Here is a 12,847-nt window from a genome sequence, read left to right on the forward strand (position 1 = left end):
GAAATATAGATATAGTGAACTGAGTATTAAATCTGATGAGCAATAACAGGGCTTCTCATTTCTGGAGGTTTATGAAGCACAGGAAAAAACAAATAACATTAGACAGATTTTATTTGTCAAAATACACCCTATACCTAAGAAACAAGAGGGAAAACCCCAGAAGGAGAGCTCCCTAGTCTTTGTAGAGGGGAACTCTCCCTCCAAAAACTACCTCCCCACCCACCTTCCTGTCCTCCTTGCCAAAAGTCACCTTAAGCAAGGCTAGTTTTTTTCTTTAGACTATGCTGTACTTTGTTTCATATGTTTGTGATTAATAAATGCACATGGTAAAAAAATATGATTCAGAATGTATTGACCTCATTTACATTGAACTTTATGGAGAAATTTGCAAGTTTTACTAGGTCTTTTAACAAATGGGGTGACTAAACAAAGATTTGTTTCATAGGTCTGCTGGGAAAAGTTTAAATCCACGTTCATGCAGCATGCATAGACTTGTCACATATGTGCTGTTTTTAGCCACACAGATTGTAGGCACAATGCTAATTGTATTTCAAGAGCAAGAGTTGAAATATTTGTGTGTATTTTTGTACTCTGTATATTGTTTTATAATTTATTTGTTATTTATTTATTTATTTGTTGGTACCGGGGATCAAAGTCATGACCTCATACTTGCCAGGCAGGCACTGTGCCACTGTGATATATCTTTGGCCCATATATTCTTTTAATAAAAGGTAATTCTTTAAAAAAAAAGGCAATTCTTATTCTCTAGATACCATTTACTGTTATTTTGTTTATAGAATTTTAGGTCTTTTCTCATGAGCAATAATTACTTTTCTTTTTCATTAAATGTTTTTTACTTTCTATTTACAATGATACTGTTCATGTTTGTGAGTTTAAGTAGAGAATAAATTTTAATTTATTTGTTTCTTTGTTTCTTTATGACCATTAATTCTGAAAGTGAGTCAATATTTTATTTCTTTTTAAAGTAATTTGGTAAATGGCAAGACCAGTTTTGTTGTGAAGTTTTCCTTAAGTCTTTTATTTTATTATTATCAGGAGCCAACAGAGAAGAAATAACCAAGCATTGGGATTGGTTGGAACAAAATATCATGAAGACCTTATCTGTGTTTGACTCAAATGAAGATATTACTAATTTTGTACAAGGAAAGATAAGAGTAAGTGACATGGGTATAATTTTTAAATGGAATACTAAAGTCTTTGACCATATTATATAAGGATCAGAGCTCACATGAAAGATCTTTTGTTTACTGGCAAGTTTTAAGACTATAGCAGCATACATAGAAACACTAGATTAGTGCCTAACAAAATTTTAAGGCCAATGCTTTGTCTTTCGTGCCCTTGTACATGTTCTTAGAAATATTTTCACTTCAATATTTCTTGATTTGGAGTTTGAAAAAGCTGTTTGTTCATTTAAAATAATAGATTTAACATCTTTATTTGGGGTAGCCCCTTATGAGGCATTAGAAAAAAACTGAAGAATGAAATAATAAAACTAAAGAATAAAATAATAATAAAACGTAATAAAAACTGAAGGAATACTACTTACTTCTCTTCTAGGAGAAGTATGTAGGTGTACATATAATATATGTACTATAGATATATACAATTGTATTCAAACAAGTGTAAAATTAAATATATTAAATATATATTTGTTGGAAGGTATACAATTGTATTCAAACAATGATTTAAAATTAAATACATTTTTATTGGTAGGTGATAATGAATTTTCAGAAAATATTTTGTCTTCCCTAGGGATTAATTGCCGAAGAGGGGAAACATTCTTTTGCAAAAGAAGATGATCCTGAGAAATTTCGAGAAGCCCTTTTGAAATTTGAAAAATCATTTGGTTTACCAGAGCAGGAAAAATTAGTGACTTATTATTCATGCAGTTATTGGAAAGGACGGGTTCCTTGTCAGGGTTGGCTCTATCTTAGTACCAACTTTCTGAGCTTCTATTCTTTTTTGTTGGGATCGGAAAGTAAGTGGTTTCTATTGATTACCATGTTTTGAATTTGCTGACTTGACAGATCAACTGTGTGCTGGAGTTAGATTGTATATTAAGTACTTGGATTTGTGTTAACGGTAATTAAACCATACATCAAGAAATTCATTTCAAAAAAAAGTAGTTTTATCTAGAGTAAATCCATTAGTTTTATCTAGAGTAAATCCTTTTAGGACTGTTTGCTTAACTAGGAAATTATTAGACATGTATGGAAAACTTTGCATAGTGTGATAAGTAAATGACTATTAATGACAGTCTGACTTATAACTACTTTCTTTCCGTGTTATAAACTACCTACTTGATTTAGTTCATATTTTAATCCTTGTTGTAAATATGAGTCTATAAATCTAGTAGTCCAGTGACCCACATTTCCCTTTGCAGCCATAAAGAGGAACCAAACAGTACTGTATATAGCATATATATATCTTTTACTCAGTAGTTATATAATTAGGTAATTACTATATAAAGAAATAGATTTAAACATTAAATCAAAATCTTATTTTAATTCTTTAAAATCATACCTGTTCCTAGAATCACTGATTATTGTGTATTTGTGGTGATGCTTCCCAATTTTAACTAATCTCAAACTCTGAAGTATTTTTGCTCTTCATAGCATTTCTCAAATTGTTATTTCAAAAGACTTGATTCACACATAAATCAATATAAGAATATTTAATCATGTCTACTTACAACTTTTGTTTGCAGTAAAACTCATTATCTCCTGGGATGCTGTGTCAAAACTTGAAAAGACTTCAAATGTCATACTGACAGAGAGTATTCATGTGTGTTCCCAAGGGGAAGATTACTACTTTTCAATGTTTTTGCACATTAACCAAACATACCTTCTTATGGAACAATTGGCAAACTATGCCATAAGGAGAATTTTTGATAAGGAAACATTTGATAATGACCCAATCCTTGATGATCCTCTACAAATTACTAAAAGGTATTCAAAGCTTAATATTCTTGTGATAAGAACAGTAGTGTTAATAAGCATTCAGTATTAAGGAACAGTGTTTCTGTGGAGTTAATCATCAACATCATCTGTTAATCATGACAACATCTGTGTTTCTTTAGTTCACTCATACATATTTCATATTGCTTAATCCTGTCCATGAAAATTTAACCATGAGAAACAATAGAAATTGCATCTGAAAACTATTTTTTTGTGATTTAAGTAGGTTTTATCCTGGCATGCTTTTTGGAAATATAGAGATATTTTTATGTGTGTGGTAAATTTAACTCTCAATTTCTCTATAAATAGTCTAGATAATTTCAGTTATGCAATTGTTAGACATGTTTACTTTTTAAAATAGTTTACATATAGCATAATTTTTATGAGACATCAAGGTAATAGAGCTAGTGGTACATGGGCTTTAAAATTTAAAAAAAACAGCAATATAGTCATACTGTCTCAGCGCCTGTTTTCTAATCTGCCATTTCTGCCTTAGAGGGCACTTATGTGGAGTGAGTGAAACATATAAAAGCAGTACTAAAAGTATAAACTGCTAAGTAAATACAAATCATTGTTAGTACCTACATTAGAAGTATCTGATTGTATTAATTATTTCTCTATTCAGTTTGCTAAAACTTACTAGAGCTTTTTCAGCCTACACAACACTGAGTCAACTAAACAGAGCTTGCCAAAGAGGAAGAAGATAGTGGAGAATCCAGAACCACTAATGAAAGTAGTTTTGGCAAGGAAGATGAGGGTATAGACTGTATGAGAAAACTTAAGAAGAATCTAAACAAGAGTTCTATAGATAGACCAGGACAAATGACTTAGAGCATTATATAACTACTTCATAGCCCTAACAAGGTACTTTTATTTGTCCTGCCTATTTCTAAACCATTCCTAAAATCCATACGAATAAGGATTTCTGGAAATTATATTTAGAGGGTGGATATTTCCATACTTTATTACCAAATTTAAGTCTCAACATGCATGATTTAGAGAAATCTGTAGGACTAAGTCTTATTCATAATATATTATAGTTGCACATTTGCTTTTATGGCGTATTTGATTGGTTGCCATAAACAATCATTTTAGCCACTTTATTTTCCTTAATATATCTTATAAAAGGTCACCTATCAGTGAATTATTCAATGCCAACTCTACATTTACATTAGATGTAGAAAATTCATTTTATCCATGCGTATTATTATTATTATTATTTGGTACTGGGACTCAGACTCAGGACCTTGCACTTGCCAGGCAGGCACTGTGCCACTGAGCTATATCCCTGGCCTTCCCATTTGTATTATTAACAGAGCCTATTGAATGTCTTCTGCTTATTGTGTTCACAAGTATGTGTTACTTATATAATTTAAATCATACAGCCAGACGTGATGGTGCACATTTGTAATTCCAGCACTCAGGAGACTGAGGCAGGAGGATCCAGTCTGGGCTACAATGTGAGCTCATGGCCAGCATAAACTGCATAGTGAGACCCTGTCTCAAACATCCAAAAAAATTAAAATAAGTAATACAGAAGCATGATAGACATAGTTTAGTATTCATCCAGGCTTTTTAATATATTAGTAAAAATTATTTACAAAAATCATGAATGCAACTGAATATAACATACTTTTTGTCACAAAATATATCCTGAACATCATCTCATTCATATAAATGAACTACGATCATCCTTTAAAAATGATAATGAAGTAACTCACCAAACTACAACTTAAGTCAGGTAAAAATTAACATGGTTATCTAGTCATATTTATAAGAATTATTTTGAAAAATGTGATGAAGTACCACGTACTCAAACAGTAGGTTCAAGAGGATGAATTTATTTTTAACTTTGTTAGATTTAAATTACAACTTGCACAATTCATTTACTATGGCATTGCAGCTTGGCACAAGTGTTTAGTGCTCCTAGAAAAACTGTACTCTTTAAAATGATTGCTTTTTATTTATATATTTATGTTTCAGCTTGCAAGTCTTTTCTATTTACCAGCTTTTATCCTATGGCCAACCCAGTGCAAACATAATGTTGTATTATTTCTCTAATTTGGATATCTTTTTTAAATAATCATATTAGTATACTGTAGATATACTTAATGATCACATTTATAGTAGGAAATTCGTACCTGCACATAATATGGATTCTTTATTTCCCAATCCTCTCCCCTCTCTTCAAGCCCTTTTATCCTGCTTATTTACAAAAGCTTTGTTTCTGTTTTTTCCTTCTGTTTGTCTTTTCTTTTTCCATCCTTCCTCCCAACTCTCTTTTATCCCTTTCCATTTGACCATTTTCTCCAAATTTCCCAATGTCTAATATAATTTAAGTCCTTATTTACCCATTTTTTCTCACACCACAGAAACAGTATGATATTTACATTTGAGTCTGATTTATGTAACACTATGGTCTCAATGTACATTCATTTACCTGGATATTTCTCAACTTTATCTTTCTTTATGGCAGAGTAGTACTCCATTATGTAAAGAAATCTGTATCTTCTTCATTCATCTGTTGATATGCATTTGGGCTGTTTCCAGGACAGAACTAAAACAAATTGTGCTGCTGTAAACATATTTGGGATGTTTTAAAATATTAAGTTTTCTTTCATTTAATTTTAATTTTCTTAAGTCAAATACACCTTTGTGTACCTGCCACCACTGAGGAAGTCTCAGTGGAGCCATGCAGACTGAGAGAAAAAGCTGCCCCATCACCATGCACTCATGGCCCTCAGAAAAGCTTCAATGTAGCTGCATGTGTCTGGTGAAGCTGTCCCCATGCCCACTGTATCCCTGGAAACCTGGGTACAGAGAAACCCAAGGGTGTGACCCATTGCTATACACCATGGAAGGGCAGCAAACATGGGAAACACCTGAGACTCCACAACTGGCTTGTTCGAAGGAACCCAGGAAAATGGAAGACAGGAGCAAAAGGCAATCTCAGGTCTCCAGCCCACACAAAACAACTCTGGGAGATATAAATGTGGAATAAAAAGGAAGTCACACACCTGAAATCTATGAGAACATAGCAACTGAAGTAAAGAAAGAACTTCATGAGGCTGCGAAAGAAATCACATCAGAAATAATATCTCAGGTAAAAGAAGAAACCACAAAAATAATAAAGAATTGCTGAGCATATCTAAAGAAGACATATATTTTAAAAAGTGTAAGAAAATAACGGAAACCCTTAATGAACAATATAGGAAGGAATTACAATGCGTGAAACAGATTCAAAGAGATATCCAGCAAATGAAAAGATCCACCAAAAGCTGGCAAGACTGCTTGAAAGAGGTTTAACTTCAACTCTCAGACCCTGAAGACAGCATTGCAGCTAGTGATTGTGAAAGGAAAGATCTCTTTAAAATGCCAAAGAACTAGGAAATAACAATTCAAGACAATAACAATTGCAAGACAATGCAAAGAAAAATAATTTAAGCATAATGGATATCAACAAAAAAAGCAGAGGCTAATACAAATGACATTAAAAGACTAGTTACCGAAATAATAGCAGAAAACTTCCCAAACATGGGGAAAAAACTGGTATACAGATAAGTGAGGCATACAGAACTCCACATAGCCATAACCAAAATAACTCTACACCCAGACATAGTAATCAGGATCCCAGAAATTCAGCACAGGAACAGAATAGTAAAGACTATCAGAGAAAAGAAACAGATCACCTATAAAGGAAAGCCCATCAGAATCACAGCAGACTTCTCAACACAAACCATCAAATCAAGAAGAGTTTGGAATAAAGTGTTTCAAGTCCTGAAAGAAAACAACTTCCAACCCAGATTGATCTATCCTGAAAAACTGTCTTTCAAAATAGATGGAAAAATAAGACACTTCCATTATAGAGAACAACTGAAGGAATTCATAACCAAAAAATAAACCCTACAAAGAGCAACAAAGGATATTCTACAAAAGATAAAGATAACCATGGTTCCAGGAACAGCTGCAGAGGGGGATCAACAAACAGGGCAAGCAACTGAATGAAGGAGAAAAGTGGGGGAGAGGGGCAACAGCAGGAGAATAGCTTGTCACAGACAAGCCAATTCATGCCAGTTGTAACCATTAATGTAGATGGCTTCAATTCACCAATAAAATGAAACAGGGTCTGGGGCTTTAGCTCTGTGGCATAAGCACCTACCTGGCAAGCATGAGATCCTGAGTTCAATCCTCGTTACTGAAAAAGAAAGAGAGAGAGGTGTTCAAGAAATATGCTATATACAAGAAATATATTTAACTCAAAAAGAAATTCAAAGAGCAAAGTGAAAGGAGAGAAAACAATTGTCCCATGTGACAGGAAACCAGAAAAAAGCAGAGGTAACTTTCCCATCAACCACAGAATGGATAATAAAGATGCGTTATTTTCATACAATAGAAAGCTACTCAGCTATAAAAGATAATCTTGAGGCTCCTGTAGTTGAATGGATGCAACTTGAGATCATTCTCATGGGTGAAATGGCTTGGACTCATGGGTGAACACTGAGGTATCTCTCTAGTATAAAAACCTGATAGATATTGTGAAATTGATAGGGGAGGAAATGTCTAAAAAGGGAAAGTGGTGACCATTGTTAATTTCCTATTATCTTGTTTTGAGTTCCTGCATTGTTTTCATAGTTTTGTTAGGTTTGGTTTTATTCTGTCTTGTGTCATTTGATTTTGCTATGTCTAGTGGTATGGCCAGCTGTTTTGAAGATAATGGGATGTATTATGGTAGCCATTGTTGATTTCCTATTCTCTGGTTTTTGAAGTCCTGTAATGCTGTTTATTTTTGTTTTAATTGGTTTTATTGTTTGATTTTATTATATCTGATGGTATAGGGATCTATTTTGAGTAAAACAAGGGACATTATGGTTGTGATCATTGATTTCCTATTATCTTGCTTTGAAGTCCTGTATCACTTTCATTGTTCTGTTCTGATTAGCTTTATTCTGTTTTCTTTCGTTTGGTTTTTATTCTCTTTAAAATAAAGAAGAAAAAAATTTATTGGCTGCTCCTTCTCTAAATGTATATTTAGAGAAAGCATAAATTTTCATTTATTTTGTTTGACCTGGATAACTCACTTCATTTTTTGATTATTGAATGTGTAACTTCAGTAGTCTTCCAGAATATCACCCCTTAACAGGTGGTTTGAGGACTTATGTCATCTCTGACATTGGTGTATTTTAACCTAGCAATATAATTAAATTGGAAAAAATGAAAACCAAAATCAATTTGTTAGAAATAATTGTATTTTTCCATTTCAGAATTCATTTAAGAACATAGCGTTTAGAAGTTAATCTGTCTGCTTTGTAGGTTTTTTAAGTTAATCAATATAAGCATGTGTACACTTTAGAATTAATCATTTGAACACCGCTCTCCCCCCTTTTTTTTCTTTTCTACAGAGGTTTGGAAAATAGAGCCCACAGTGAGCAATTTAATGCCTTTTTTCGGCTACCAAAAGAAGAAACATTGAAAGAAGTACATGAATGTTTCTTATGGGTACCATTCAGCCACTTCAATACCCATGGAAAAATGTGCATCTCAGAAAACTATATCTGCTTTGCTAGCCAGGATGGCAATCTGTGTAGTGTAATCATTCCATTACGAGAGGTGATGTAAATTTGGTTACATACCAGTTTTAATTCGTAAATTTTCTCTAGTTATCTAAATTAATAAAAATTCAATATGCAGTAGCCTTTTAAGTTCAGCATTAATCTTCAGAATATAAGTTCAAGCTTTTTGAGATATTCTTACCTCCTTTTAGTACAGCCTTACATCTCTTACTGAAAGTAAAAATAGAAAAAAATTAAAAGCCAAATAAGGGTATTCAGAGTGACACAAAATAGGCTTGATCCTTTAAGAAATGAATACCAAAATTTAGGCTTTCACATTATATGTCCTTTGTCAGAAGGAACAAAATTCATAGCTTTTGTGTTAGAAATAAATTGTCAGCAATTAGCACTGATTTTATCTTTGTATTATCAGCTTTAAAGGTTGCACATTAAATCATTTCCTTGAGAAATGAAATAGCTTACACTGACATTACTTGTATTATTAGTGCAACTAATAGCTAAATTCTATTTTTTAATAAGTTGTGCCATGGACCAAAACTTTTGCCACAAAAGTATAAGCTAAGCATATTTTACCTGAAGGTGTCAGACATAAGAGAAAATGTAATTCACTTATGTATCTTTTCAATCTCCAGGTCTTAGCTGTAGATAAGACAAATGATTCCAGCAAATCTGTCATCATTGGCATCAAAGGAAAAACAGCTTTCCGCTTTAGTGAAGTTAGAGAATCTGAGCAATTGGTGTCAAGACTCAGGCTCAAGTGTGGCACAGCTTCAACTCAGTGTGATACTAGCACAGAGGTAATTACATATCAGTCAAATCATTTGGAAAAATACATTTGTGTTTTGAAGGTCTAGTCTCTCAAAAGGATTTCATAGTACCTTTCATGTTAATACCAATATTTTTCTTAAAAGAGTGAATCTAAATAAATTCTGTAAGTCACCATATAAAGTAGAAGAGTTAAAGACATTATCTTCTCATACTTTTAACAATATTATTATTTGGGCCTTATATATTTGCTGACTTTTGCATAAACATGTCCTGTATTTTCATATAACTTGGCTTTTAACAACTCAAATTATATTTGAGAATTCAACAAGGCTTTTCAAAATGACTTTCTTCTTATTACTGCAGAGATAACAATTTTAAAGTAATCTGAGTATCTTTTACTTCATATTTAGTGGGTCACTCCAGTGATCCAAAGCAAAATGTGGCATATTCTTTCACTAGCAAAATATTAGGGAGCACCCATATTCTTTTTTTTTTAATTTTATTTAAGGAGAAAAAGAAAAAAAAACAGAAAAAGAGTACAAGTTATACAGAACTTCAGAAAAAATAAACAGTAGGAAATCACTAGTTAATTACATATTGTCATCTTAGAAATAGTTGTTGAAGTTACAAAATTAAAGTATATAGAGGGGACTTTCAAACAGACTGCAAACAGTTTTGATCAATGATCCAACAAAACTCAGTAATATAGTTTTCTACCTTATACACTTAAATATATATGCAGTTATATCTTTTAGAGAACTTTCTTTTCCTTTCTTTTGTACAATGACAATTACATATTTTGGGTTTTATTACTCCCACAGTCCTTATTATTTGTTTTTTTGAAGAAAGTAAAACCAAATGTGACATACCAGGACAGAGTGTATCAAATCAAGAGGATGGACATAAAACCATATTCTTGATAAAGACTGGTTAATTCTTTGGAGACTTTGGTGCTTAATGTGTCTTTCATCGAAATGTAACAAATGTAATTCAAAGGAATTTTTTTCAGTGTCCAGGAACTCCATGTTTTAATAAGTTGATAAAACTTACCAAATTAAAACTACTTACATTTTAATTAAAATTTCAAAGAAAAATCAATACCAGATTTTCTGGAGATATATATGTATATATCAAGAGAGTGAGAGAGAGAGAGAGACAGAAAGAGAGAAAGAGAAAGAATCTGCCAAAAATTGTATACATCAGGAAAAGAAAAAACTTGTATAAATATTTTAATACTATATTTATTGAGACATCATGAGATTAATGTGAGTTACCTTTGTCCTCTGCAATTACAAAAGTTGGTCAAAGGGGTAGACATTTATTAGTACCGCAAGCTGCTGAAGTCTGTACACATTTTTCTGGTTGTACATGTACATACACACACACACTTATGGCTCCAGTCTTTTTTATTAGTTTATGTTTGTGAAACAGAAAAATGAGTTCATCTTGGGGAATTGGTGCATATATATACACTGCATCTTGATCATTTCTATTTTCCATTCTCCTCCTTTTTCTTCCAGAAATCCCCTTCCCATACCAGTAGCAACCACCGTCCATTTCTGTGACTCACTTAGTTGTAGATCTCTCAATATCTGGTTCTGGCTCCCTATCCAGGACAATATAGTCTTGTTCCTTTCTTTCCCAAGGGCCTGATGATCCTAACTCAGTCACTGCCTTCCAAAGGATTTTTGGGCTTTCAGTTTGTCTGGCACCCTCATCTGTATATACAGTATCTCACTCACTGGGCTCCCCCACCCTAGGAAGTAGGGACTAAGAACGGATGTGCACTACATGCTGGTTACTAGGTTGGGCAACAATGCATTGGCTCTGCCACCTCAGCAGATCTTGGCTTCTTGCCTCATGGAGTTAGATCTTTTTCCATCATAGTGTTTGCTTTGCTTAGGGTATAAACTGTGCCATGATCTAGGGGCAACCCTGCTTGTTTTTCTAAATACTAAATATTGTATTTCATCTTGTAGGCTTCTTCAAGTACCTTCCCATCTGAGTCTTGGTTCACAATTTATTTTCAGGTAGCTGAATTGTTTTTCCCAGTGCTTCTCTTCTGAGTGCCCATCAAATACCCTTGTCTCTTGTAAGGCACAATGGCAATCCTCTGACTATATCATTTATTTGGACTGAAATATAGGGCCTTTTATGACTTTTCAGCATACAGACTGAAAATAATGTGCTAATTCAATTGTTTTATTCATGAAACCAACTTTCCCTTTAATAAACCACTGAAGATTTTTTACTTAGCAGTGAAGAACAATACTGGAGTATTTTAATATGATCTACAGATGTATCTCACTTTCTTGATAGTACATTTTATTTTTTTATTTTATGGAAAAAGGTGAAGCAAATTTCAAAATAAAACAATAGGAAAATGGCAATAGTTAATATATTACATCTTGTTATCATTAAAGATTTCTCTGGGTAAAAGATATGGGCATAAAAATTTCTCCAGTAGATATTAGCACAAACCTTCATTTTTAATAAACTAAGAGACATTAATAGTATAACTGACTTGCATTTTTCCCTTTTTACTACTGTTTTTCTCCTTAGAGTAATCCTAGGTCTTTTTTCCTTTTGAAAAATGCTTCACTTTTTTTTTTTTTTATTTAAGAGGAAAAAGAGAAAAACACAAAACAAACCAAAGCGGTGTAAGGGTACATGTAATACAGAACTACAAAAAAACAAAACAAAAAAAAAAAAAAAAACATAACAGTAAGAAATCACCTGTTAGTAGATTACATATTATCATCTTGAAAATAGTTCCTCAAATCACAGTATCAAAGAATACAAGGTGGACATTCAAAAAGGGAGACTGCAAACAGCTGTGTTCAATGATCCAAAAACATTGATATAGTCAGCTATTTAACACCCCTAAACACACTTGCTGTTATATCCGTTAGAGCTCTTTTTCTTCTTTTTTTTTTCCTTCTCTTTTTTACAACAAAATTTACACATTTTGGATTTTATTACTCCTTAGTGCTTATTACTTTTTTTGGGGGGGGGAGAATACAGTCAAATATGGCAAAACAAAGCTGTCAGTCAATACCAAGGATAGACATAGCACATGGTGTAGAACAGAGTACAAGTTTATCAACAATGGTCATCAACGTTGTCCCTTGTTTCCTTAAAAAGAATTGTCTATCTCATTAGATATTATAAAGTTGGACAAAACAGTAGAGAACAAGACCAATAAAACTTAGGCATTGTAAACATTACAGGACTTCCAAAGAAGACAATAGTCAAACCAGAATGGGTATCTTAGTGAATCTTATTGTCTTCAAAGTAGTTGCCTATGTCTTCAAACTTGATACTATCATATAGAATGGAACAGAGTCTAATCAGTCAAAACAAGATCGTGGGAGTACTACAGGACTTCAAAACAAGTTAATAGGAAATCAAAAAGAGTTACTATTTATATATCCTAATTTTTTGAATTTTTTCTTTAATTAAGACAAACATAAGAAATGACTAAATAATTTTTTTTAAAACAATAAGGGGGAGATTGAGATAAAACAGGAC

General features: G+C 32.7%; 1 protein-coding gene across 3 annotated transcripts in view; it reads left to right on the forward strand.

The window, feature by feature from the left end:
* The window catches only part of Tbc1d8b (TBC1 domain family member 8B), a 109,126-nt gene that overhangs the window by 33,443 nt on the left and 62,836 nt on the right, over positions 1–12,847 (forward strand). For 2 of the 3 annotated variants that reach the window (XM_063246239.1, XM_063246240.1), the window contains exons 3-7: positions 1,057–1,175; positions 1,774–1,999; positions 2,729–2,969; positions 8,378–8,585; positions 9,181–9,345. In XM_063246239.1, coding sequence (XP_063102309.1) covers positions 1,057–1,175; positions 1,774–1,999; positions 2,729–2,969; positions 8,378–8,585; positions 9,181–9,345 — 959 coding nt within the window. The remainder of the gene's footprint in view (positions 1–1,056; positions 1,176–1,773; positions 2,000–2,728; positions 2,970–8,377; positions 8,586–9,180; positions 9,346–12,847) is intronic. The other variant, XM_063246241.1, reaches the window with a different exon arrangement.

The sequence above is a fragment of the Cavia porcellus genome, unplaced genomic scaffold (assembly GCF_034190915.1).
Source record: "Cavia porcellus strain 051 isolate PalLab524CR breed Dunkin Hartley unplaced genomic scaffold, mCavPor4.1 scaffold_3, whole genome shotgun sequence".
Lineage (NCBI taxonomy): Eukaryota > Metazoa > Chordata > Mammalia > Rodentia > Caviidae > Cavia > Cavia porcellus.